This window comes from Chlorocebus sabaeus, chromosome 26 (assembly GCF_047675955.1).
Source record: "Chlorocebus sabaeus isolate Y175 chromosome 26, mChlSab1.0.hap1, whole genome shotgun sequence".
NCBI classification, from domain to species: Eukaryota; Metazoa; Chordata; class Mammalia; order Primates; family Cercopithecidae; genus Chlorocebus; species Chlorocebus sabaeus.
In genome coordinates, this window is record NC_132929.1 from 16,266,605 (window position 1) to 16,293,410 (window position 26,806).

The following is a 26,806-nucleotide window of genomic DNA, read 5'->3' on the forward strand; positions in this document are numbered from 1 at the left end:
CGTGGTGGCTCATGCCTGTAATCCTAGCACTTTGGGAGACTGAGGCAGGCAGATTGCCTGAGCTCAGTAGGTTGAGACCAGCCTGTCTAACGTGGTGAAACCTTATCTCTACTAAACGTACAAAAAAATTAGCTGGGTGTGGTGGTGGGCACCTGTAGTCCCAGCTACTCAGGAGGCTGAGGCAGGAGAAATACATGAACCCGGGAGGCGGAGGTTGCAGTGAGCCAAGATAGGGCCACTGCACCCCAGCCTGGGCAACAGAGCGAGACTGTCTCAAAAAAAAAAGAAAAGAAAAGAAAAATTAAAAAGGATGTTCCAACCACCTCTCTTTCAGACTAAAAGGGGAGATGGCCAATCTCCAAGATCAGGAAACACCCCTGTCCCCTTAGAGAGTCACTCTGACAGTCCACCATAAAAAGGCCTCTGATCCCATTGGCCACCTCATTGGCCTTTGGTTGCACACTTAGAATTAAGACAGGAGCAGGCTCTGAAACAGATGGATGATGGGGGTCCTGTCCTGACCTACTGTCTCCCTTTCCTAGAAGGCTGCAGATCCCTGAGCCAGTTGGAATTTCCTCTCCCAGAAGCTGGCCACCCAGCCTCACCCGCCCACCCACTCTTGGGATGCCCTGTACCCAGTGTACCACCTGCAGCAGAGCCCGTCCCCCATCTTCAGACACCCACCTCGGAGCCTCAGACAGTAGCCCGTGCGTGCCCTCAGAGCGCCAAACCGCCCAGTGGTTCTAAGTCAGGTCTGCGCACGGGCTCCAGCTGCAGGCACACTGCAAGGAGCAAGGCAGCCCGCAGGCCCAGTCACCCCAAGCAGCCACGTGTCCAGCGCCCACGCCCTCGCCGCCGCCGTCGCCGCCGCACTAATGGCTGGGTACCTGTTGGGGCTGCCTGTGAGAAGGCCGTGTATGTCTTGGTAAGTGCCAGCTCTTAACTGATGACAAGAGGGAGGGAGGCAGTGGGGACACAGGACTTGCAGTGAGGTAGGTGCTAGGAGCACCTGGTTCTAGCTACTCTGAGAGATGACAGGGGACTCCAGTTTACTTTTACCCCAGGAATCAGTCATGCTGGCCCACCCAGCTTGCTTCCCTAGCCCCCTACTGATCCTGTACCAGACACCCCAGGGAGGTCAGGAGACACACAGTCATAGCTGGTGGTTGCCATCTCTGTGAGTGTCTTCGCGTCCCCTCCCTGCTCACTCCGTCCCTTATACCCTGGATTGTAAAATGGAGGACTGTCAATGGAGAACTTTTCTGGATAAGTATATAGAGGAAGTTGGAATGCGCAGAGAAAATTAGTGATACAGAGAACATCTGGGATGATGAAAAGAGGCCAGGTGCAGTGGCTCACATCTTTAATCCCAGTACTTTGGGTGATGGAGGTGGTAAGATCACATGAGGCCAGAAGTTCGAGACAAGCCTGAGCAATATAGACCTCATCTCTACAAAGTAAAAACATTAGCCACACGGTGCTGTGCACCGGGAGGCTGAAGTGGGAGGATTGCTTAGGTCCAGAAGTTCAAGGCTGCAGTGAGCTGATTGCACCACTGCACTCCAGCCTGGATGACAGAGTGAGACCCTGGCTCTTAAAAGTAATTAATTGGCCGGGCACGGTGACTCACACCTGTAATCCCAGTACTTCGGGATGCTGAGGCAGGCGGATCACGAGGTCAGGAGATCGAGACCATCCTGGCAAACACGTGAAACCCCGTCTCTACTAAAAATACAAAAAATTAGCCAGTTACTCGGAAGGCTGAGGCAGGAGAATGGCGTGAACCCGGGAGGCGGAGCTTGCAGTGAGCTGAGATCCAGCCACTGCACTCCAGCCTGGGCGACAGAGCAAGACTCCGCCTCAAAAAAAAAAAAAGTAATTAATTAAAAAGAATGTCAACTAAAATTTATTGAGGCTGGGCAAGGTGGCTCATGCATATAATCCCAGAACTTTCAGAGGCTGATGCTGGAGGATTGTTTGAGCTCAGGAGTTCAAGACCAACCTGGGCAACATAGCAAGATCCTGTCTCTACAGAAAAAAAATTTTTTTAATTAGCCAGGCATGGTGGCATGCATCTGTAGTCCCAGCTACTTGAGAGGCTGAGGCAGGAGGATCGCTTGAGTCCAGGAGGTTGAGGCTGCAGTGAACTATGATTGCACCACTGCATTCCAGCCTGGGTAACAGAGTGAGACCCTGTTTCTAAAAATAAATAAATAAATAAATAAATAAATAAATAAATAAAATTTATTGAGCACGTCTTAGATGCCAGAACTGAGCTAAGCACTTTGTAAGTATTATTCCCTTTAATCCTCGCCACTATCCTATGCGATATATATCCCATCTTCCTATAATTAATCCCATTTTACAGATGTGGAAGCTGAGGCTTAGCAACACTTGAAATAATTTGTCAAAGGCTATGCCCCTTATAACAGTGGTTTAAGAGTTAAGACCGAGACTTGTTCCATTAGGAAGCATGAGCACTTACCCAGCATTGGGGGGCTTGGAGTGAGAGTCAGCTTTCAAGGGTGTGGTGGTCAGACCTCAGCCCCAGAAGCACCAGGCCACTTTTCCACCCCTGTTCCCATTTCCCATCCTTTCTCCAACCATGAGAATGCCCCAGCCCCATCTAAACAAGGATAGTGGTTTGATAAAACCAAGGTAGTGGTTTGACTACCGTGAGGAAAGGATGGAGAGGATGTCATTTCCTCCCTCTGTCCTTACTCTGAGTGTGGCCCTGTAAGCCTATTTGTGTCATTGGTTTGTTGCCTAGGATGAGCCGGAACCAGCCATCCGAAAGAGCTACCAGGCGGTAGAGCGGCATGGGGAGACAATCCGAGTCCGGGACACTGTCCTCCTCAAGTCAGGCCCACGAAAGACCTCCACACCTTATGTGGCCAAGATCTCTGCCCTCTGGGAGAACCCCGAGTCAGGTACCTCTCCCTCTGGCTGGGGACCCAGGGGGCAGCTGTCTTCAGCAGAACTGTAGGCCCCAGATTGGCCCCTCCCTGGAGTTTGACCTGGCATGAGTCTCCCCGTGTTCCTGGCACAGAATCTGCCTTCCACTCGGCTGGGGTCTGTCTGCTGCTGAGGGCTGTGGGTGACCTTGTGGCTTGGGTTGGATCAGCTCATTAACCTTTCCAGCCAGCAGAGCCTGGGCACCTGTCCCCCCACCTCACCTGTCAGTGCCTTCTCCCCCTTCTCCCTCCATGCCTAACAGCATTCCAGGCCTCTGAATGCTTGGCCTGGGGCAGGGGACATGGGTTGCCGGAGCCTGCAGGATTGGGCCAGGCATTGAGGTTGGATGAACCTCCAGGGCAACCAGCCAGCCTCTCTGCCTAAGTAACACAAGTTGCCAGTTCAAGCTATAACCACTGTGTTGTCCCCCCAGGAGAGCTGATGATGAGCCTCCTGTGGTATTACAGACCTGAGCACTTACAGGGAGGCCGCAGTCCCAGCATGCACGAGGTGAGCTGCCCGGCAGATGGGTCAGGGAGGGCAGGAGAGACAGAGGGAAAGGTTATGGCACTAAGACGTGGTAGGGGGAGGGCAGCCATGGGCTGTAGTCAAATCCCTCGCTTGTCACTTTGGACTCCAGAGAACCTGGGAAAGGACCCAGGATTTATTCTCTTTTCCCAGCACTGCCCCAATTCATGTTTCAAAGGGAATAATAACCTTTGTCTTAAAAAGGGGAACAGAAAGAGAACCCTTGAGGTAGCAGGTGCTAGTGAGAGCAAATAGATGTGTTCTCCTGGCAACAGGAAAGGTGAGGTGGAGCTGCATACCTGGTCATTTTTGGTATTGTCTATAGTATGGGAAGGAGGGGAGAAGAGACTCGTTCTAACACCCCATAGGCTCTCCACCAAGCCGTGTGCTGAAAGAGGTGACTGCCACCTGTGTGTGCCCTGGGCTCACCTTTTATATCACTTTCCCTTGCAGGGACTTTTCATCTAACTAGAAAGATGAACATTTCCCCTCTCCTACGCTAGGCAGAGCTGGGGGTTGGGAGGTCAGTGGCAGTCAGGAGCTGGAGCAGATACCTGGCTATTCTGGAGAAGGAGGGGACCTAGAAGGGACTCAGGAGGAATGCCTGGAGGCGGTAGGTGAGGCATACTTAGACTGAATTTCCAGGGAAGCTTCCTGGCTTGCTGGAGTCATCTCAGGTCAGCAGGCCAGCAGAGGGGTTAATGTACGCCTTGCTCCTGGAATGAGGTGCTTTCCAGCCCTGGTAACAACCTCCACCTGTCTCCCTTTGAGCCGTTGCAGAATGAAGTCTTTGCATCGCGACATCAGGACCAGAACAGTGTGGCCTGCATTGAGGAGAAGTGCTATGTGCTGACTTTTGCCGAGTACTGCAGGTGGGTGGTTCCCTGCACCCTCTGGCTGGCCTCTTCCCTCAGGCTCCCCAGGCATATTTGGGGGCTGCTTGGAATTCCCCGAGAGGATCTCATTCTGCTCTCTACCTGATCTTACTCCCTGAGCCTAATCTCCCAGAACTTGCTTCCTTATTGCCTGCCTCTACCATCTGATTCTTTTTTGGAAGAAAGAAAAATTGTTGCCACACTGAGGTAGAATGGTTGGAGCAGAGTTGGGGGGGAACATTACTGCTCTTGGAAAAAATTTTGGCGAATTGGCAGGTGAATGGAGGGAGGCCCTGGCAAGTGTGGTTCTCCAGTGACAGAGAAGATGGCCTGGTGGTTGGCAGAGCAGACATCACCCCTGGGATGGGTGGAGACAGCACCACCCCTTGGGGAGCTAGGATAGCCTAGCTGTCTGGGTAGGGTAGGGTAGGGAAGGAATTGGTCTTCCTGCAAAAGTGACTGTAGTAAAGATAGTGAATGGTATCTCTCTGCAGGTTCTGTGCCATGGCCAAGCGCCGAGGCGAAGGCCTTCCCAGCCGAAAGACAGCACTGGTTCCCCCCTCTGCAGACTACTCCACCCCACCCCACCGCACAGTGCCAGAGGACACGGACCCTGAGCTGGTGTTCCTTTGCCGCCATGTCTATGACTTCCGCCACGGGCGCATCCTTAAGAACCCCCAGTAGCCTCCTCATGCCCATGCTGGGGCTACCTGTGGGCAAGTGGGGCTCGGGATAGGGGGCACCGCTTGAAGCACAGCACTTGGTTAGGGGGCCACAGAGGCCTAAGTTTGCTGGCCTGTGGTTTTCTTTGGGGGGGGGAGGGCAGGGGCCCCCGTGGGTTCTGGGCCCCAGGGGAGGGAGCTGGGGAGGCCAGGGTATAAGAAAAGCATCAGAGCTCTCAGCTTGGCCCAAGGTACCTTCTGTGGTTCCCCTGGGTGGAGATTTCCGAAGAAGTAGTCTTCTCTGAGGCTGGGCCAAGCCTGAGGGGCATGGGCCCCTAGGAGGGTGGGGGTGGCAAGGAGGGGCAAGGTCCTTCAGGAACCAGACTCAACAGGCCCTTCTGTAGCCTCCTCCGGGCCCTCAAAGGGGGAGTGGGAGCCAGCTTTACCTCACCCACTGTGACCCGCCGCTTCCCCTTCAGCCTGGGACCAGGCTTTCCTAGATCCCAGCACAGCTCTGAGCTTGTTCCTTTGAGGCATGGAGAGCCAGAATCTGGCTTCCAGAGCATTGACTTCCTCTTCCCAGACTTGAGGCCTTTGTCTGGCTTTCCTCCTTTGCCCTGCAGTAGCAACTGGTGCTGGGACAAGTTGACCCACCCTTCACAGTCATGGGTGTGGCCCGCTTGAGGGAGTCTCCTGTCCACCTCCCAGAGAGGGCCACCCAGCAGGTCTGGCTTCCCAGAAAGTTAGCTGATGATTGTGGGGTTTGGCATGTCTGGGAGGGAAGATGGGTGCTGGGAGAGGGTTGGGGGCAGGGGGCAAGGAAAATTGCTACCTGATTTGTTGGAGATTTTTCCTCTTGCCTTACACATGGAGGTTCCAGTAAACCTCTTGCAGAACTTCACACATGATTTTTCAAGCCACACCCACCTGAAATCAAACCAAAGGAGTGCTGTGGCTCCCCTTGCCCTGCCACCTTTTCCCTAGTCTTATGTAGATTGCACTAATTTACATCCCAGCGAGAATCAACACTGTATCAGTCCACAGACCTGCTGAGCTGCAGCCACTTACTCTAGGAGCTAAGGACCTGCATTTTCAGTTTGTTCCTGTTGCCCAGAGGCCCTGTTCTCACCTCATGCTGCTCCCCGGAGTAGACTAAGAGGCTCAGTCCCCTGTTGTCCTTGTGGAGACTAGGCCTTGGCCCTGGCCCTGAGACTCTGTGAGGGGGCTGGAGCAGCCTGGCTATTTCCTATTTGTACCAAAGAGGAACATGGTGGGAGAGGGAGTGGAGTGCAGTGTGGCTTGGGCGTGGCGCTGGGAACCTGCTAGCTGAGCACTTCCACAAGGGCATACTCCCAGGGGCAGGGGCCAGGGCTGAGAACTGCAGCCCTGGGTCTTCCCTTAGGGAGGAGGGGCAGACAAACCCAGCAGGCTGAGGAGGTGGCACTGGGTGAGGACAGTTGGGCAGGGGCTGCAGAGGGAGGTAGAAATGAACCCTGAGGGCTCCCCCGACATGCCCTGCCCTGTCCCTTAGTAGATGAGTTGCTCCTGATTGGTCATTGGGTTTGGGTGAGGCCTGGAGGCTTCAGAGGTGAATTTACGCTTGGGAAGCCTGATCCCAAACCTGAAGGGAAGGGACTTGGGTCTCCTTGTATTGAATAAGCTGTTTGGAGGAAGGTGTCCGTCTGGGAGGATGGGGCAGTAAATGAGGTTGGCAGAGTGGCAGTGGGGGCTCTGCAGAGCTAGCCTTGGAGCCTGCTCATTCTGAGCCCTTGCTGCCAAGGAGCCCAGCCTCACCTAACAGGAAAGGAGATCATAGCCCTCCTCCCAGGAGGTAGGGTCTGCTGCCCTGAACTTAAATGCTTTTGAAATCTCTTAGATGTGGAAATATTTTTTCGAACCTGAAAATGCAGCTGGTAGAATTTCAATGGAAGCATAATCCATGTAAAATATATTTTAGTTGATATTTTGTAAAATGCACTTTTTGTGTGTGTTGATCCTGGTTTCCCAGATCTGTATTTCAGTGTTTACAAGGGAGGAAGGACCTTTCCTCACCTCCCTTTTGACAGAGATTAGAAGTACTTCTTTAAGAAAAAAATAAATTTGAGAAATTGTATTGATTTAGAAAAGGATCATTTCCTGTGTGTCCTTTTGTCTTTTGATGTGTGGGTGTGGAAAGACTCACTATTCTTATTTCAGAGGTCCCTCTTTAACCCCTGTGGCATGGATGCTCACTGAGGCCAATGAGCAAAGAGGGCAGGGAAGCAGGGGGAAAAGAGAGTGAGGGGAGGAGACAGAGGGACTGGGAACTTGGAGTTGACTTCTTGATTTCATGGTGGCCACAGCTGCCTGCTTAGGTCTGTGCAAAATACTTCGGTTGCCAGCCCTCACCTGGCCAGTGACTTGGAAATTGGTCCCCAAGTAGGTATGTGGTAAAGATACCTTCTCTCACGAAGTGGCTCCTGCCTGTAATCCCAGTGCTTTGGGAGGCAGAGGCGGGAGGGTTACTTGAGCCTAGGAGTTTAAGACCAGCCTAGGCAACATAGACCATGTCTCTCCAAAAATTTTAAAATTAGCCAGGCCTGTCAGTGCATGCCTGTAGTCTCAGTCGGGAGGCAAAGGTAGGAGGATTGCTTGAGCCCAAGAGCCCAAGGCTGCAGTGAACCGTGATCACACCACTGCAGCCTAGGTGACAGAGTGAGATACTGTCTCAGGAAAAAAAGAAAAAAGATCCCTCATCACCTTGGGGAACTGGCCAGCACTGTACTAGGGCCTCGGTGTCTTGCAGCTGGTGCTGCTTGCTTGCTGAGGAAATAAAGTCCACATCATGGGGCCAAAGGTTTGTGGCCAGCTGACCCCTGCTTCAGCCTAGCCCTGGTCCCAGTCTGGAAGCGTCAGTGTTGACCATGTTCCAGGTGGGGCAGCTCTAAGGCCATAGAGGTTCCTGGGAGCCATGGCACACAGCACACCCCGCACCCTCTTCTGCGTTTTGCTAAGGCATGGTGCATGTGGGCAGGAACATTTCTTCAGAAGTTATTGGTGGCACAGACACCACCATGCATTTCTCTAGTTCTGCCTTCAGTGTGTTATCCACAAGACTCCCTTGAGGTGAGTGGTAGCCTGTCCTCATCTTACAGACAAAGTGGTATGGAGATAAGTTCCAGGCCCAAGGACTCTCACTGCCTCACCCTGACTGCTAACACGGAAAACTACCCTCTAACATTAAAGAAGGGAGCACATGTAGCCACATTATCAAAAAATTTTAAAGGTCTAAGGTCTTTTTTTCCTCTCCTGGTTTAAAAGACATACTTACTGGAAAACATGATTTTAATAGAAAATCCTATCACCAGAAATGTATACCTTTAGACCTATTGGAAGCAAGGAGCAGTGTAGTCAAGGCAAAACCTTCACACAAACTTCTGATGCAGCAAATGGACAGGTGGTAGCCTGCAGATGCGCCGGGGCAATCGGATGTGGAGAGCCTGCCCTGGAGAGATGGAAGGCTGCAAGGCTTTGCCATTCCTTCCCCTGGCTCATCCTGTGTGCTTTCCTTTTGCTGGGATTGGGGGGCCATCAGTGAGCCCTCTGGTGTCACCTCATCCCTCAAGTCCCCTCATTCTTCTGAATTCATCTGATCACTGGTAGCTCCATTCTCCCAGTAGTATCTTCTGTTTTCCATCACCTGCTCTGTACAGTCTGCCCTCAAGTCAGCTGCTTCCTCCCTTCTAGCCATTCCGTGATAAGCCCCATTAATCTCTCAAGGGCCGCGACTAGGAATTTAGATTTTAGAATCAGAACCACCCATATTGAGTCTCATCTTCCCTGAGCCTCTCTTCAGCTATACAAAGGGAATGCCCACACTAGCTCCCTGCCAGGGTGGCTGTAACAACTAAAGGAGATAATGAATACAAAACACTTAGCGGCCACTGTCCGAAGTACACTTGGGCTCTAATCGTATTGCTCTGCTGCTTCAGAGACTTGCTGACTCTCCACAGGCAGCAAGAACGTAGCTGGACGAAGTCAGGCTACCGAGCCAGGTTCCCAGTGGGAAATGGTGGTTGCTGACATCCAAAGCACTTGGGGTCTGCTGTCTGCCCAAGTGACCAGCCTGGTGCCATGGAGCACACATTTAGCTCCAGACAAGGAGACTGCATGTTGTTTCCCAGCTGTTCTGTGCCCTCAGCTCCTCACCCTTCCAAATGTGTGTTGGCCACACCAGCAGCTGACAGACAAACACATCAGCCCCTCCCCAGAGTGCCCAGTTATCCCACTGCCTCATGCCTGGTGAGGAGAAGGTAAAGGAGGGGAGATGCCATTTCCAGACGTTTCAGCATTACCCAGTGGACAAGCACTGTAGTCAGTCCCCAGGTATTGCTAAACACAAGGGTCACCATGGAGACACTGGTCAATGTCTGACAGTCCTGCTCTTCGCTGGAGTGGCCACGACCTGCGGGACGGAGGGAGGTAAGGGTGTCAAGGGGGAGCACACCGAGGACTCTGCTTCCAGCTGGAAAGACGAGCCTCCGGCATGTCTGGACTCGGAGAGTGCTGCGGGCCTCCCTGCCTCCAGACCGGTTGCTGGAGGAAGGGCTAGGGCAGGCCTGAGTTTGTGGTGGATCCCCCTGGTCCAGCTCCCTATAGACACACGCTGCACGAGAGCGGCCTCGAGTCTTTCCTGCCTTCGAAGTCTCAGCAGCTTTTGTCCCCAAGCCCAGAGGACAGGGGTGGCCCTGACTCAGGCGCCCTCTTCCGGGTAGGGGTCCGCGTGCGCCCTCCCCAGCCCGCGCCCCGCAGGGGCGCCCGCCCCTCTCCCCGCCCCCGGCGTGGGCCCGCCCCCGCGCCTGTGTCACTGCGAGGCCGCGGGTGGAGAGCGGCCGGGCGGGACATCCGGCCCGGGTCCCTCGCCGCGCCCGCCGCCCTCCGCCCGCCGCCCGCTTCAGCGCCGCAGCCCGGGAGCCGGCCACCCCTACACGCGCCAGGGCCGTCCCCTGCCCTCCCCTCCCCAACTCCCTCCCGGCCCAGACCCTCCTCCCGCCCCCAGCCCGAGCCCGCCTCCCAGGCCGCCCTCGGATCGACCGGGCCCGCGCAGGCCCCCACCCCGGGAGCACCATGTTCCCCCGCCCGCTGACCCCGCTGGCGGCCCCAAATGGCGCCGAGCCCCTGGGCCGGGCGCTGAGGCGGGCCCCTCTGGGCAGGGCCCGGGCGGGGCTGGGGGGGCCGCCCCTGCTGCTGCCGTCCATGCTGATGTTCGCGGTGATCGTGGCCTCCAGCGGGCTGCTGCTCATGATCGAGCGGGGCATCCTGGCCGAGATGAAGCCCCTGCCCCTGCACCCGCCCGGCCGCGAGGGCGCAGCCTGGCGCGGGAAAGCCCCCAAGCCTGGGGGCCTGTCCCTGAGTGCTGGGGACGCGGACTTGCAAGTGCGGCAGGACGTCCGGAACAGGACCCTGCGGGCTGTGTGCGGACAGCCGGGCATGCCCCGGGACCCCTGGGACTTGCCGGTGGGGCAGCGGCGCACCCTGCTGCGCCACATCCTCGTAAGTGACCGTTACCGCTTCCTCTACTGCTACGTCCCCAAGGTGGCCTGCTCTAACTGGAAGCGGGTGCTGAAGGTGCTGGCGGGTGTCCTGGACAGCGTGGACGTCCGCCTCAAGATGGACCACCGCAGTGACCTGGTGTTCCTGGCAGACCTGCGGCCTGAGGAGATTCGCTACCGCCTGCAGCACTACTTTAAGTTCCTGTTTGTGCGGGACCCCTTGGAACGCCTCCTCTCTGCCTACCGCAACAAATTTGGCGAGATCCGAGAGTACCAGCAACGCTACGGGGCTGAGATAGTGAGGCGGTACAGGGCTGGAGCGGGGCCCAGCCCCGCAGGCGACGATGTCACATTCCCTGAGTTCCTGAGATACCTGGTGGACGAAGACCCTGAACGCATGAATGAGCATTGGATGCCCGTGTACCACCTGTGCCAGCCTTGTGCCGTGCACTATGACTTTGTGGGCTCCTATGAGAGGTTGGAGGCTGATGCCAATCAGGTGCTGGAGTGGGTACGGGCACCACCCCACGTCCAATTTCCAGCTCGCCAGGCCTGGTACCGGCCAGCCAGCCCCGAAAGCCTGCATTACCACTTGTGCAGTGCCCCCCGGGCCGTGCTGCAGGATGTGCTGCCTAAGTATATCCTGGACTTCTCCCTCTTTGCCTACCCACTGCCTAATGTCACCAAGGAGGCGTGTCAGCAGTGACCATAGGGTGTGGGACCAGCAGCTGGTGGGGACTGGTTTCAACGCCAGCTTCCTGTGCATCTGCCTGTCATTTGGAGAAACCCTGGCTCTGGGGCTTGGGGCTTCTCAGGATGCCTGAATGGCGGAGACTGCCCCCAGAAGTTCCTTGTCCAGGGTGGGTGCCCACAGTGACTCAGAGGACAGGGCTAGGCAGGAGACTTGCTGCTTCTCATTGGGGGGGTCTCTTGGGGGACAGACACCAGTTTGCCAGTGAAGCAACATACCTGATCTAAAGACTGGCTCCAGATCCCAGGCTGCCAGGATTACGCAGTCCACTTGGTCTACCTTAATTTAACCTGTGGCCAAACTCAGAGATGGTACCAGCCAGGGGCAAGCATGACCAGAGCCAGGGGACTCTGTGGCTCTGATCCCCCATTTTATTCAACCCATGTGCCTCAGGACTGGAGTGAGTAATCATACCTTATAAATGACTTTTGTGCCTTTCTGCTCCAGACTCAACATTTCCTGCACCTGCCAGTTCTTTCCATTTTTCCAACGAAAGGAAAACGGAAGCAGGGTCCTTGCCTGGTAGCTCCAGGACCCAGCTCTGCAGGCACCCAAAGACCCCCTGTGCCCAGCCTCTTCCTTGAGTTCTAGGAACCTCCTCCCTAATTCTCCCTTCCTTGCCTGCAAGGCCTTTGAGGTTGTGACTGTGGCTGGTATATCTGGCTGCCATTTTTCTGATGCATTTATTTAAAATTTGTACTTTTTGATAGAACCCTTGTAAGGGCTTTGTTTTCCTAATAGCTGACTTTTTAATAAAGCAGTTTTATATATAAGGTGAGCATTTCTGTGATTTCCCTTGGAGCTCCTGTGGGCCCAGCAGATCTCCTCGATGTCTGTCTGCCCATGTCAGGGGAGGCAGCCTGTAGGTAGAGAAAGTAAGGTGTAACTTGGCTGGGTTGGTCCAGTGGGCCATTGCCATTCCATGGAGACTTTGGGGGCTTTCTCATAGGTTATCCCAGATCACAGACTCAGATTCTGGGATGTCACCAAAGGGCAAGCCCTGTTAGGAATGGCCTCAGGTCCAGAGCATACCTACTTGGATTATTCCCTAAAAAACTAGGTGGGTAGGAGATACAGGATCCTCCTCCTCTTCTTCAATAAGAGTTGAACGAGAAGGTCCCCCAGAGCATTTTCTTTCTTTCTTTCTTTCTTTTTTTGTTTTGAGTTGGAGTCTCAATCTGTTGCCCAAGCTGGAGTGCAGTAGCACCATCTCGGCTCACTGCAACTTCCACCTCCCGGGTTCAAGTGATTCTCATGCCTCAGCCTCTCAAGTAGCAGGGATGACAACAGGCACATGCCACCACACCTGGCTAATTTTTGTATTTTTAGTAGAGATAGGGTTTTGCCATGTTGGCCAGGCTGGTCTCAAACTCCTGACCTCAGGTGATCTGCCCACCTCGGTCCCCGCAAAGTGCTAGGATTACAGGTGTGAACCACCGCACCTGGCCCCGGACCATTTTCAAATGAAAAAACTGTGTGAGCAAGGAGATTTTTTCTGGCATTACAAAGAAGGCAGGCAAGGAGGTTGAGTGAGGGTCAGGCTCTTGTTGTCTTAGGTCCAGAGAAAGCTGTGGAAGGAACACAGTTGGAGCAGCAGAGGACAGGCTTCAGTATGGCCCATTGCCCCATTGCTCTCCAGAGATCCCAGGCCCACCAGGAGTTGCTGGGCCCATGGGAGAGATGCAAGGGCAGACCTGGCCATTCTCTGTTAGCCCTACTTCACATACCCCCAGTGGGAACTGCTGTACTTTAGGGACCTGAGGCTATGGTAAGAGGTGGGGTCCAAGGAAGGGAGGCAGGGGGGGGGGGCCCTTGCAGGTGCTGCCTGTCCCTAGCTTTGCTATTGGTTGGACTTTGGAGAGGAAAACTAACACTATTTCCCAAATTTGGGGTAGGGGGCTTCTATGGGCACTTATGGCTCTCCACCATGACTCATCAGGCCATGTTGCTTCCAGGAGTCCTTACCTGACCCCCTGTCTGGTTCAGATGTCCTTCTTCAGAGTCCCCTTGGCTCTGAGGACTTTACCTAGACCAATCAAGTCCCAGCCCTATTCCTCACCAGCTGCCTACCTATCTCTCAGAGCCTCTGTTTTCTCCAGTGTGTCGTGGGAATGAAAACACTGATCTCATGAAGGTTGCTGGGGTAGGAGGGAGTTAATGAAAACAAAATGAATAAAAGGGCCCATCCCCGCACCTGGCTCAGTGGATGTTCTTTTGGATGCTGGTTGAACACCTGACCCCTCAGAAGCCTGTGGGGATGAAGGAGAAGCCAGGACACTGTGTCCGGCCCAGCACTGGAGATCACTACTACCCCTGGGCAGGGCCCCTTTGACCTCTGGGTTTACTTCCTCTACCAATGAGTCAGTCCTTCTCTGAGTTTCCGGCCCCTCAGGACCCCCGTACTGCACCCTCTTTTTCCTCCTTGCCTGGGACCTTTAGCGGCTCCAGACATACAGCAGCTAATCAGTCCCCCTAACTGGGGCCTGCAGCACAAACAGAGAACCTGGAGAACAAACACTGGGGCCAGCTGCTGTACTCACTCCATTTAATCCTCACAACAGTCACGTGCCGGTGGGGTCATCCTGTTTTACAGACATGGAAACTGGCACAGAGAGGACAAATAACCTGCCGAAAGTGTCCAGCCCAGGTCTGTCTGCCTCCCACATAGGAGGGAGGGAGGAAAGGAAGAAGGCTTACGGAAGGTGTGGGTAGAGAGAAGGAATAGGAAAGCGAAATTAGAGGAAGGGTAGGTGGGGTTGTAGTCAGGGGTATTTGCAAACACTCTCCTTCCTCGGTTTTTTCATTCCCTCATTTGCAAAGAACCCAGTTGAGCCCAGCTGACTTTTACCAGTTCCCACCCTGGAGGAGTGGGAGACAGATCGTGCTCTTGATGTGGTTAATTTATTGGCTACTCTCCTCCCAGGCAGAAAAGGGGTGCTGGGCCATAGAGCATCCTGACAGCCACAACTGGACACCTGTGGTGTGGGGAGGAGGGTGTGGGGAAGAGGAGAGAGAGGGACAGGGGAGACAAATGCCACCTTCTGGGTCATTATTTTTCCTCTAGTCAGCACCTGAGGAAAATAATTTGTCATCTAGCTTCCTTTCAGGAAAACAGACTTCTTAAAAGAAGCTGCCAAGAAGGTGGCATAGAAATGTGGCGTCCAGCGGGCCCTGGCGGGACCTGCTTTATGCTGGGTACCCAGGCCAGAGCTGGAGGCACTACCAGCTGTGGGTCACCGGGGCAGGGGTGGGGGCATCTCAGGACTGGACGCCTGAACTGTGTCTTCTGGGGATTCCTCCTTTTCCTTTTTTTTCTTTTCTTTTCGAGACAGAGTCTTGCTCTGTCACCCAGGCTAGAGTGCAGTGGCATAATCTCGGCTCACTGCAACCTCCACTTCCTGGGTTCAAGCAATTCTTCTGCCTCAGCCTCCCAAGTAGCTGGGACTACAGGCGCCTGCCACCATGCCCAGCTAATTTTTGTATTTTTAGTAGAGATGGGGTTTTACCGTATTGTCCAGGCTGGTCTCGAACTCCTGACCTTGTGATCTGCCCTCCTCAGCCTCCCAAAGTGCTGGGATTACAGGCGTGAGCCACCGCACCTGGCGGATTCATCCTCTTCATTGTGTCTGCTCTGGTTTCCTACCCTCTGGAGCCATGCCCTACCCTACCGCCTGTCCCCTCAAAAGACAAGGGGCCCCTTCAGAACTTACTCCCCGGACAACCCAACCCAGGTCCCCTAGGCACAGGGGCAGTTAACTTCTCTCACAGCTGAGGCCTATGAACAAAGGGAAAGGGAGGAGCCCAAAGCAGGTGGGCCTTCCTGTCTCGACCGTGATTCTACTTCCAGGCTCCACTTCTTGTCCATTTCTCCTCTCATCTGAAAGTACTGCCCAGAAACCACCTTAAATTTGGAGGCTCTTCCCGCTCCTTTTCCCACTCTCGCCTCTGCCCCCACACCCCAGGAGCATCACACCACACAGGAGCCCCTTCAGGACACGGTAAGGGCAGAGGGGGGCAGCTGACCCACCCCCCTGGGTGAACACTGAACCCTCACCTTTCCATGGGCCTATCACCACAGGGCCAAGCTCCCAAGACCCCCGCTCAGGATAGATCTTTCTTTTATTTTCTTTTTTTTTTTTGAAACAGGGTCTTGCCCTGTTGCCCAGGCTAAAGTTCAGTGGTGCAATTATGACTCACTGCAGCCTCAACTTCCCAGGCTCAAGGAATCCTCCCACCTCAGCCTCCTGAGTGGCTGGACTACAGGTGTACACCACTATGCCCGGCTAATTTTTTCTATTTTTTGTAGAGACTTGGTGTTGCCCAGGCTGCAAGGATCTTTGTTTTTGAACGAGCCCCTGCCTGGCTCTAAATAAGAGGAAGACATTCTTTCTCTTCCTAAAGAGAAAGACTAATAATGAACAGTAGCTACTGTGAACTGAGAGTACCCATGCCGGTGCTTCACATGCGTCATCCTCTCCATTCTTACAACCCAGCAAGGTAAGTAAAATTATTTCCATTTTCTAGATGAGGAAATTGAGCCAAAGTGACTTGCCCAAAATTGATGGCAGGGTTGGGATTAAAACTCAGCTCCAGTTAAGGTTTTTCTTTTTGTATTTTTGTTTCTAACTTTTGGGTTCAGGGGATACATGTGCAGCTTTATTCCATGGGTCAACTGTGTATTGCAGGGGTTTGGCATACAAATTATTTCCTTGCCCAGGTAATGAGCATAGTACTCACTGAGCACTTTTTGGATCCTCACTCTCCTCCCACCTTTCACCCTCAAGTGGTCCCAGTGTCCATTGTTTTCTTCTTTGCGGACATGCTTACTCAATGTTTAGCTCCCACTTATAGGTGAGACTGTGAAGTATTTGGTTTTCTGTTGCTGGTGTTAATTTTCTTAGGATAATAGCCTCTAGCTCCATCCATGTTGCTACAAAGGATATGATTTTGCTCTTTTTTATGGCTGTGTAGTATTCTATGGTGTGTATGTACCACATTTTCTTTAACCAATCCACTGCTGTCCATTTAAGGTTTGTTCCCTTCAAAATGAATACGCATTATAAACTCCCCAGCTTATTGGATTTGCTGATGTACCTCATGTTCCTTCTCTCTGATTCGTGTGCCCTTCTCCAGCCCTCCTTCTCAACACTGCACAAATGATTCTGTTCACAAGTCTCTCCGGCTATCATAAAATCCCCTACGTTTGCCTACCTGAAGATCAGCTTTCCAGTACTGTTGGACCCAGACCATGAATGTACTAGACTATTAGTTCAGATCCTCTGAGAAGCAGATACAAAGACAGAATTAGATGTGCAAGAGGTTTATTGGAGAAAACACCTGTGAAGGATAAAGGAGAAGGGAGGAGCAGGAGGCAGAAAGAGCCTACATTTGTGAAAGGAGAGAAGGAAGGAAGCATTGGGTAGGAAGAGTCTCAGATTACAGTGCATCTTGAGAAAGTCTCTGTAAGGCCAGTGGAGAATCACAGGCAAACATTGCCTATTAGAGGGGTTCTCTGTGGGCAGAAATGGTGCAGCGTTAGCACCCCAGGCATGCTCAGGCGTTGGGTAGAAGCAGCCAGGGGAAACCTGAATATTGAGCCAGACAGAAAGGTGTGGCAGCCGGAGGCTCTCAGCCAGCTGCACTTCTTACAGCAAGTTCTCCTGAAGAACAAGCTGAGCAGTGCACCTCTGCGCAGATCTGGCATGTCTGCTGTGACTTATGGGAGTTGGCCCCCAGGGGTTTTGTTGACACAGTGACCTTTCGAACAACCAGAAAACAGCTGTGGGCCTAGCAAGAGCTCTCGATGTCCTAGGGGTACTGAACTAAACTCTCCCCCATGGCCATCCCCTGGCTTTATAGCTGGACCACTGCCTCTGCCCTCTTTTTTTTTGAGACTGTCTTGCTCTGTTGTCCAGGGTGGAGTGCAGTGGCTCACTGCTATCTCCACTTCCTAGGTTCCAGCATTTCTTGTGCCTTAGCCTCCTGAGTAGCTGGGACTACAGGTGCGTGCCACCATGCCCGGCTAATTTTTGCATTTTAGTAGAGATGGGGTTTCGCCATGTTGGCCAGGCTGGTCTTGCACTCCTAACCTCAAGTGATCCACCCACCTTGGCCTCCCAAAGTGCTGGGATTACAGATGTGAGCCACCACGCCTGGCCTCTGCCCTTCATTTGACCATGGAAGACCTGTACCATCACTGTGCTGAAATACTCATGCTATAATATTCAGGACATTTCCTCTGCAATTTACCCAACTCACTGCAGGTTTTGATTATGTTTGGTTTATGTCTGTGTCATTAATTGGTGGATATTGATGCTCACCTTTGTCTACTTTCCTCTCTCATAGGCTCGCATCCTTAGCTGGGGTGGAGGGAGCAGACTCACTCAGAGGCCGAATCTAGATGCTAGTGTCATGGACCTTTCCAGGATATAGTCCAATCTTATTCTCAATGTGATTATCTGGTTGGACTTAAACTCCAGGGGCAGCCTGAGAGGGAAGGGAAGTTCCCTCAAAGAGAGTGTCCAGGGACCTGCATACATATGAATGTCAGATTTTCTGTAGCGTCCTTCTACTGAGCTCTTCAGCTCACCACTGCCTGATCCTTGCTTCAACAGAGGACTTACCTACAGAGGAGAACTCATAGAGGCAAAGGGAGTCACAGGATCAGCCCTGATCTGCCCCTGTGAGGGGACAAGGAGGACCAAGTTCAGGCCAGGTCATTTGCTGCCCCCTGAGCCCTCTAGCAGGAAAGCTGTGCCAGCCTCAGCCTTGGGGTAGGGCACTAGGGAGCAGAGAGAGATGAGGAACTTCAAGGGGTCGGGAAGGAGGAGCCATTCCTGCCAGTGGCCCAGCAGTGGCCCCAGACTTGCTGGGCTGCTGCCTCACTGCCTGGTTGCAGATGGAGAAAAGCAGATATTCAGCCTCACAGCAGCCCAAGGAACAGGAACCCACCAAGCATCACCTGATTATTTTTCTGTTCTCAGTGCTAGAGAGACTGAGCTGCCTCTGTGACTCCCGCCAGAGCCCACGGGCAGCAGAGTCCTCAGAATCCAAGCATCATGGCCAGAGGGGCCACCAGAGCAGAGGAGTCCGTGGGAGGTGGAGATCAGGCTGGGCTCTTAATGTGCTGCTTTGAAGGGCCACAGGCTGCCTGGTGGAAGGCACTGGAAACAGACCCAAGAATAGGGGGGTTGGTTGGGTGGGGCCAGTCTTTCTGGTTGAAGAGCTAAGCAGAGTTGGGGGTCGGCTGACTCCTGGCAGCACAGGCATCCCTCTCTCCCCCATGAGAATGTATAATAAGCCTCTTCCGTAGAAGCTGACAGACACAGTGGCAGGCCAGTCTCCTGGAGGTTCTGCTGCCTGGGTGTCCAGTAATAAAAAAAAGAGAGTTTTTCCGACAGATGAAAGAATGAGCTGGCCTAACTATGACAGGAAAGCCAGAAAGGAAAACGCTAGCCCCTGTGCAACTTTTGGGGAGGGGTATTTGATTTTTGCCCACTGAGACTATCCTCAGCCCAGGTACCAACAGATAAAAAAATAACTAGATAGAGGACTGGGGGAGCAATGGCCACAGAGGAGGACGAGAAAAGGAAGGAGGCCCATAACTGCAGCTCAGACGCTGGCCCTCCCTGAGGCCTTTCTCAGCTACTGACTAGTTAGCCTTTTCTTCCTCTGAAGTCCCAAGGTTCCTAGTGCATACTTCTAGGACAGCTTTCAACCCATGCTGTTACTTGTCTATCCTACAAACTGAGGCTTTCCAAAGGCAAGAGCTAGGTCTTCTCTTTGTACTTGGTACATAGTAGTAGCAGGTGTTTGATAAATGTTGAATCAGTGGAAGGCCTGATGATTGATTGGATGGAGGGAGAGGTATGTGTGTAACACGTGTGAATGGAAGGATGGATGACCAGGTAGATAAGTAGTTGGATGGATAAATGGATTAATGGAATGACGGATGGGAAGAGGAACTTCTGTAGGAAGAGAAATCACAAATCTCAATGGACATCTGGCAGTTGGCATATTGCCTCTTAAAATGAGACAACTGGAAGGAAGGAGAGATGTTCCACTAAAGAAGCAATAGCAGGCCGGGCGCGGTGGCTCACGCCTGTAATCCCAGCACTTTGGGAGGCCGAGGCGGGCGGATCACAAGGTCAGGAGATCGAGACCATGGTGAAACCCCGTCTCTACTAAAAAATAGAAAAAAAAAAAATTAGCCGGGCGCAGTGGCGGGCGCCTGTAGTCCCAGCTACTGGGGAGGCTGAGGTAGGAGAATGGCGTGAACCCGGGAGGCGGAGCTTGCAGTGAGCCGAGATTGCGCCACTGCACTCCAGCCTGGGCGACAGAGCGAGACTCCGTCTCAAAAAAAAAAAAAAAAAAGAAGCAATAGCAGGAGCTTGAGGTCCAGGATGGAAGAAGTGGTCAAGGCAGGGCTGGGTCCTGGGCTTGGCCTCTGATGGTTGTTAGAGTCTCTTAGTTATAAAGGAGCCAGAGCAAGCAGATTCTGGCATTCTAGTCCAGGCACTGCCACAAGCTTCTGATGATCTTGAGCAAGTCCCTTCTCTGAGTCTCAGTCTCCTCACTTTGTCACCTTCACCACCTTATGTGATCTTGCAGACCACATGAGGAAGGGAGTTTTGCACAGCATAAAACTCCACACACAGAAGAATGGAGTGCAGCAGTGGCCTGAGAGCTTAGGAGTCAGGAAGTCCTAGATTCAGATTCTTGCTCTGTTGCTCCAGCACTTACTGGCTGGGCCAGCTGAACAAGCCTTTAAACCTTCTGTTTCCTCACAAGTGAAATGAACAAAATAATATCTATCTTGACGAATTGTTGTGAGGTTTCAAAATAAGTCACAGAAAGTGCCTGACATTCAACACATGGAAGCCAATATTACATACAATGGACTGATCAGGGCTGCTGTGTGTGTCTGTGCAGCTGACACCAGGACACAGGCTGGGTCTCCAGAGGAAGGAAGGAACACCTCCTCATTCTCACAAAGGTACTGTCTGCTCTCTGAATTCTGTACCTAGGGGGCTGCCTCCAACAAGGCTGGGATGAAAAGTATCATCTTCAGCTCTAATTCCTTACCTTCCACAGACAAGTCTGAAGGCCAGACTCTGAACTTGGCTGATGACCTAATCTGGTTGGGCCCAGACATCTTCCTCCCACAGTGTGAAGATCATGATGCCGCCATCTGAGGCGGGGGAGCCCTCTGTATCTGGGAGTACTGTTCACACTCCTTAAAGAGCCAGGCAGAGTGGGAAGCCTCCAGCACTCAAAGTCCTGCCACCAGCCCATGCCAGAAGCCTGTCATTCCACCATTCTACGGCATTGTTCTCTTGGTTTAGGAAATCATCCCCATGTAGATGCAAAAGTCAGCTCATCATAGTAAGGAGCCACCATTTGCCGATTACTTCTTTGTGCCAGACCCTGCGCTAAAAGGGGTCAGTGCACCTTTTTCCTTTTCTTTATTTTGAAGATGCCCATTGAACTACTTTATAGTTATAACTATTTTATAACAATGGACATCCATGACCTAGATTCACCATTGAACATTTGCCATATTTGTTTTATCTCTCTATATGTATGTTAGGCTAAACCATTTCAGACTCCATTACAGACATCATGATGCTTCATCCCAAAAAACTTCTGCATGTGTCTCCTAAGGAAAAGAACACTCTGCTATCTAACTGAATACTGTACTCAACACTAAGGCATTTTACATTAATACAACAGTATTATGTAAGTCCACACTAAAATTTTCCCAATTGCCTGAATAACACGTGTTATGACTTTAAAAAAAAATCCAGGATTTAGGCAGGGCACGGTGGCTCATACCTGTAATCCCAACACTTGGGGAGGCTGAGGAGAGCAGATCGCTTGAGGTCAGGAGATAGAGACCAGCCTGGGCTACTTAGCAACACCCTATCTCTTAAAGAAAAAAAAATTCAGCTTTCAATCAAGGGTCATGCACTACATTTTGTTGTCACGGCTTCTCAGCCTCCTCTAATCGAAAACAGCCTTCATTTTATTATTATTATTATTTTGGTCTTTCATACCATTGCCATTTTGAAGCATTCAAATCTGCTGTTTTGCAGAACATCCCTTAATTTAGATTTTCTGATGGCTTCCTCATGTTAGATTCCGGTGGACCTGCACATTTCATCCTCATAGTAACTCTGACAGGTTTTTTGACTCCGTTTTATGGAAATGGGGGCTGAGGCTCAGCGAGGGCTGTCCCATGCTACTAAGAGGCTGTCCTGGGACTGGATGCTGGTAATTTGCTTTGTGCACTCATATCTCATGCAGCTGTGATGTCTTAGCAGTTGGATTCTTTTTATGATGGCTTCATTTATCAGCCCCCTTTAGCACCTTGAACAGCCCCCTTTAGCCACAAATGAACAGCAGAGTTTGACAGGGTCTGGCTTGGGAGAAAGAAAGGTAATCCAGGGCAGGGGACACCTGTAACATACCATCTGCAGTGAACCCTGGCCTCCATAGTCAGCCCTGTCTGGAACCCCTCCACCCCAAGTGGTCCTTTTAGGCTACCTTAGAAATATGACTTTTTCTGACCCTTCTAGACCTCCAGGGAAAGTGATGCATCACACACACACACACACACTCACTCTCTCACACACACACACACACACACACACACACAGAGTACTTAGGATGTAACAATCCTCTGGGTACAGTCATCACTGAATTCTGTCCTGTTGCCTAGCAACCCTAGGACATTTCAGCCCTTTCCAGCCAGAGAGTGGGTGGAGGGGGCAACCACATGGCTGGCTGGTACTTTCTTACTCTGGGGGGTCTCCTCATGATCAGTTGCATAACAGACACGGTGGTCCTTGCACTCTGGGGAGTTACCCTCCTACTCCCAGGGGATGAGCAATCTCTTTAAGGTCTTTCCTCCTGGGTTGGGAGCTACACAAGTATGCCATGGAATATGGAGCTCCTCTCTGGGCAGAGTGCCTGAGAGCTAAGGGGAGGATGACACCTCCCCCTGCAGTGACTCTTTAAGAGAAAAGGGTGAAAGGAGAAGATCCAGGTAAGAACCTCATCATGCCAGGAGAGTTAAGCTTCTCATAGAATGGTTCCACAGACATTCAGAGATCTGCTGGCCAGGAGTGCTGGGTTTGGGGCCGGGCCATGCTTCTCCGTGGAAGGAGAGAGATGGATGGTCCATATGCCTGGGCAGATCCTAATTATCCAAGTCTGCAGTTACTCTTGAATATATGTGTATTACTTTAACCCTCTTGTTTGGGTAAAGTTTAGGCCAAGCATCATTACCTGGGGTGTTCAGGACCCCTTAGGGGTCTGTGGACAGAATTCAGGGCATTGGTAAAGTTATGGGGAAAGTTACCTATTTTCACTAACTTCTTCTGAAATATATAAAATATTTTATGAAATAGTAAAATCTGTGACTTTGTCATTTATAGAAATCATAGATTTTTAATATAACTTTACAGTTGTTGAAATGTCAATTATACTCACCACCACTTAGAAATTAAGGGAATTGGCCGGGTGTGGCGGCTCATGCCTATAATCCCAGAACTTTGGGAGGCCAAGGCGGGCAGATCACGAGGTCAGGAGATCGAGACCATCCCGGCTAACACGGTGAAACCCCATCTCTACTAAAAGTACAAAAAAATTAGCCGGGCATGGTGGTGGGTGCCTGTAGTCCCAGCTACTCAGGAGGCTGAGGCAGGAGAATGGCCTGAACCCGGGAGGCGGAGATGGCAGTGAGCCGAGATTGTGCCACAGCACTCCAGCCTGGGTGATAGAGCAAGACTCCGTCTCAAAAACAAAAAACAAAAAACAAACAAAGAAAAAAAGAAATTACGGGAATTATTAAATCTGTCATGAGATCCTTAATGTGTTCATAGGTATAGTAGTCCCCCTCTGCCCACAAGGGAAATGTTTCCAAGAGCCCCAGTGGAACTGTGACTAGTACCAAACCCAATATTACTATGTTTTTTTCTATACATACATACATAACTATGATAAAGTTTAATTTATATATGAGACATGGTAAGAGACTGACAACTATAACAATCATAAAAGAAAGAAATTATATTGTAATAAAAACTATATGAATGTGATATATCTCTCTTATTCTCAGAATATCTTATTGTACTGTATTCTTGTGTTCTTTTCTTCTTGTGAAGAGAAAGGGACAGTGCGGGATGGTGCCAGGTTCCATCATGCTACTCAGAATGGTGTGCAATTTAAAATTTATGAATTGTTTATTTCTGGCATTTCCCACTTAATATTTTTGGACCATGGTTGACTGCAAGTAACTGAAATTGCAGAAAGCAAAACCACAGATAAGGGGACAGTGAATGCTATACATATCAATATAGTATTATATAAAATATTTTTAAAATTTTGATAACTCAATTTCAATATAACTAGTTTCATTTCAATATAATTAGTTTCATTTGCAATCTGATGTATTTTTTATGCAAAGCATTTTTCTGAGGCTTCACCAAACCACCAAAGGGGGCTGTGGTACCAAAAAAGGTTAAGAGTCTTGGGTTTTTGTCAAATGAGGACTCAAGGAAGTATTTTTGGGAGTCTTCTAATTTTGAACTTTAAATATTGATGTTAATTAAACAAATTATTATATAATATTCCTAGTAGCTGGAATGACTGCCTTATACAGAGCACTGCCACTCCATTGCCATTTCTGAGTTTACATTTACAGCAGAGGTGAAGCCAAGCAGTTCCACCCAAATTGTTCCATTCTAATTAGGAAAAAAACGGGCAGACCTAATAAGTAAATGGTGATGATATTTAAAAAGTGGTGGAGAAGTTGAGCCCTTAGCATAATGAAGCATAATGAAGTTGCTTCATTAACCCTTAGCATAATGAAGTTGCTAAACTCAAAAAACCTGTACTCTAGTGGTTGGCACCATAGTCAGGTGGGTAGAATTCAGTTGCAGAAAACACAGTATCATTTGCCATATGAAGTTAATGATGTTAATCTGAATTGTTTCTGTTTGAATTTGTAAGTTTTGGGTTTTTTTACTTAGCATATGTGTCCTTAGCTTCATGTTTGTTCTTGCTTGAGTACATGCCCAGAGATCTGGGCATTTTTTCTTATTCTTTCATTGGGGGTACTTAACTCACGTGTGAGAAATGCTGCGCTCTGTTACTTACTGATAACTCTTCATGTTTCCCTCTTTATTTATTTATTATTATTATTATTATTATTATTATTAAGACGGAGTCTCGCTCTGTTGCCCAGGCTGGAGTGCAGTGGTGTGATCTCAGCTCACTGCAAGCTCCGTCTCCCGGATTCACACCATTCTCCTGCCTCAGCCTCCCGAGTAGCTGGGACTACAGGCACCTGCCACCATGTCTGGCTAATTTTTTGTATTTTTAGTACAGATGGGGTTTCACCGTGTTAGCTAGGATGGTTTTGATCTCCTGACCTCATGATCCGCCCTGCCTCAGCCTCCCAAAATGCTGGGATTACAGGCATGAGCCTCTGCGCCCAGCCGATATATTCTTTCTTAAATCTGTGGCCAGGCCTATAATTGTCATAATGAAAATTAGAAAACCTACAAAATGTCAGGGGATTCAACTTTAAAGTCTGTCTCAAAGGACTCAGAAAGTAGTGATTCACTTTGACCCCCTCAAAGATAAAATAAAAAGCAATTTACCAGTTAGTGTTTTTAAATGTGTAGCCCTTAGCGGACTCTAAGACCAATAAGATGGCATTGTCATTCCCAGAAGTGCAGACTCCTCTCTGTCCTGCTCCCCCACTAATCTTTTGAACATCCCAGCTGCTCACATTGCCCCCCAACAAATGGTAGCTTTTCCAGTTGTTCTGGTGACCTCACTGTATGTTTCCGTGCTACTCAACAGCCTGTGGAGTGGTGGCCAGTCTTGGACAGTGCTCTAGTCCCATGACTGTGCCCTTCTTTGCGGGTAGCTTCCTCTTGGCATTGCCTCCTCCCTCCCCTCAGGAGACACTCTCTTCTTTGCCATCTTCCTCTGTGGTGTCGTGTCCTTACTCAAAAATACAAGTCCCTGTATCACTACACCTGACTCCTTGATATCAGGTGGTTTCTCTTCTATCATTCCAGTTCTTGAAGTGTCTAGAAAGTTCAGTTTTACATTCCTTTTCTAGAAGAAACCTGGAAAATAAGTCTTCCAGGAGCTGGCTGGAGGATACAGCTTGAGGAACATCACCCAGAACAGCATTAAAGGATGTTTCTTTTTTTTTTTTTCCCCCCAAATCAATAGGTCTTTTATTGCATCATTTAAATATCACAAGTAGGTTTTAGCAGCCATCTGGTATCTTGTTTCTGTAGCTGGACAACTCTTAGATCTTAGTCATCAGCCTGCTGAACAGTTACTTTTTCAGAGACATAGATGCCATCCAAAAACTTCCTGATATCCTTGTTTTTAACTGTTGTGGCTTGCTGAATTTGAAACAAGCTGAGTGTCATTTCCTTCAAGGATTAATTTATCTTTCTGGGCTTGAGATACTGAACAAGCAACACCTGGTCTCATCTGAACCCTGCAGATGCATTTTTCACCCAAGAAATTTAGGATTTCTGGCCGGGCGCGGTGGCTCAAGCCTGTAATCCCAGCACTTTGGGAGGCCGAGACGGGTGGATCACGAGGTCAGGAAATCGAGACCATCCTGGCTAACATGGTGAAACCCCGTCTCTACTAAAAAATGCAAAAAACTAGCCGGGCGAGGTGGTGGGCGCCTGTAGTCCCAGCTACTCGGGAGGCTGAGGCAGGAGAATGGCGTGAACCCGGGAGGCGGAGCTTGCAGTGAGCTGAGATCAGGCCACTGCGCTCCAGCCTGGGCCGCGACAGAGCGAGACTCCGTCTCAAAAAAAAAAAAAAAAAAAAAAAAAGAAATTTAGGATTTCCACAAGAGACCCATTCTCCTGGATAATGATGTTGATGGGGAAGTGAACATACACAGACCTCATCTTGTAACAGAAGCCCAGTGTAAGACCCTTGGTCATGTTCTGTACATGACTACAAATAGTCCGAATGGTAACCAGTTCCTTTCTGTTACCATACCATTTGTCAACCCAGAGCCTCCTTTTTTTTTTTTTCTTTCTGAGAAGACTGAGTTCTACATTGATGTGATTGAAGTTCCTCCACAGGGTTGCTCTGGGGCCTTTCACGACAACTGTGTGTCCCTTTAGAGTAATGTCGACATTTTCTGGAATGTCGATAGTCTGATTGCTGAAAATGGTCTTCATTCTCACAGTAGACGTGGCAAAGAAAGAAAGGATATTTCTAGACCACGGTTTTGTTTTTGTTTTGTGATAAAAAAAAAAAAACATGTAACATCAATTTACCCTCTTAACAATTTATGGCCAGGTGCGGTGGCTCAAGCCTGTAATCCCAGCACTTTGGGAGGCCGAGACGGGCGGATCATGAGGTCAGGAGATCGAGACCATCCTGGCTAACACGGTGAAATCCCGTCTCTACTAAAAAATACAAAAAACTAGCCGGGCGAGATGGCGG

The 26,806-nt window shown here is 50.7% G+C and overlaps 3 protein-coding genes across 8 annotated transcripts in view; 2 read left to right on the plus strand and 1 right to left on the minus strand.

The window, feature by feature from the left end:
• Positions 1-7,133, plus strand: part of BAHD1 (bromo adjacent homology domain containing 1) — a 28,482-nt gene extending 21,349 nt beyond the window's left edge. For 4 of the 6 annotated variants that reach the window (XM_008017024.3, XM_008017027.3, XM_008017026.3 and 1 more), the window contains 5 exons: positions 543-925; positions 2,771-2,930; positions 3,389-3,465; positions 4,255-4,355; positions 4,853-7,133. In XM_008017024.3, coding sequence (XP_008015215.3) covers positions 543-925; positions 2,771-2,930; positions 3,389-3,465; positions 4,255-4,355; positions 4,853-5,042 — 911 coding nt within the window. In that variant the 3' untranslated portion in view covers positions 5,043-7,133. The remainder of the gene's footprint in view (positions 1-542; positions 926-2,770; positions 2,931-3,388; positions 3,466-4,254; positions 4,356-4,852) is intronic. The other 2 variants (XM_008017028.3, XM_008017023.3) reach the window with 2 other exon arrangements.
• A 2,734-nt stretch (positions 7,134-9,867) lies between these two features.
• CHST14 (carbohydrate sulfotransferase 14) lies at positions 9,868-13,500 on the plus strand. Its single transcript, XM_008017020.3, has one exon. The coding sequence runs from the start codon at positions 10,127-10,129 to the stop codon at positions 11,255-11,257; it is 1,131 nt and encodes a 376-aa protein (XP_008015211.1). The 5' UTR covers positions 9,868-10,126; the 3' UTR covers positions 11,258-13,500.
• Positions 13,501-25,353: 11,853 nt separating this feature from the next.
• LOC103245827 (large ribosomal subunit protein uL6-like) lies at positions 25,354-26,538 on the minus strand. Its single transcript, XM_038008871.2, has 2 exons — positions 26,198-26,538; positions 25,354-25,871 (listed from the first exon to the last, which is right to left on the minus strand). The coding sequence occupies exons 1-2, from the start codon at positions 26,536-26,538 to the stop codon at positions 25,718-25,720; spliced, it is 495 nt and encodes a 164-aa protein (XP_037864799.2). The 3' UTR covers positions 25,354-25,717.
• Between the last annotated feature and the right edge of the window lie 268 nt (positions 26,539-26,806).

Bases quoted from the DNA above. Each gene is read 5' to 3' on its own strand.
- CHST14 (XM_008017020.3), top strand. From the start codon at position 10,127: ATGTTCCCCCGCCCGCTGACCCCGCTGGCGGCCCCAAATGGCGCCGAG.
- LOC103245827 (XM_038008871.2), bottom strand. From the start codon at position 26,538: ATGAAGACCATTTTCAGCAATCAGACTATCGACATTCCAGAAAATGTC. The intron at 25,872-26,197 runs GGAAATCCTAAA...CCGCGCCCGGCC, and splicing joins CAGGAGAATGGGTCTCTTGT to AGAAATCCTAAATTTCTTGG.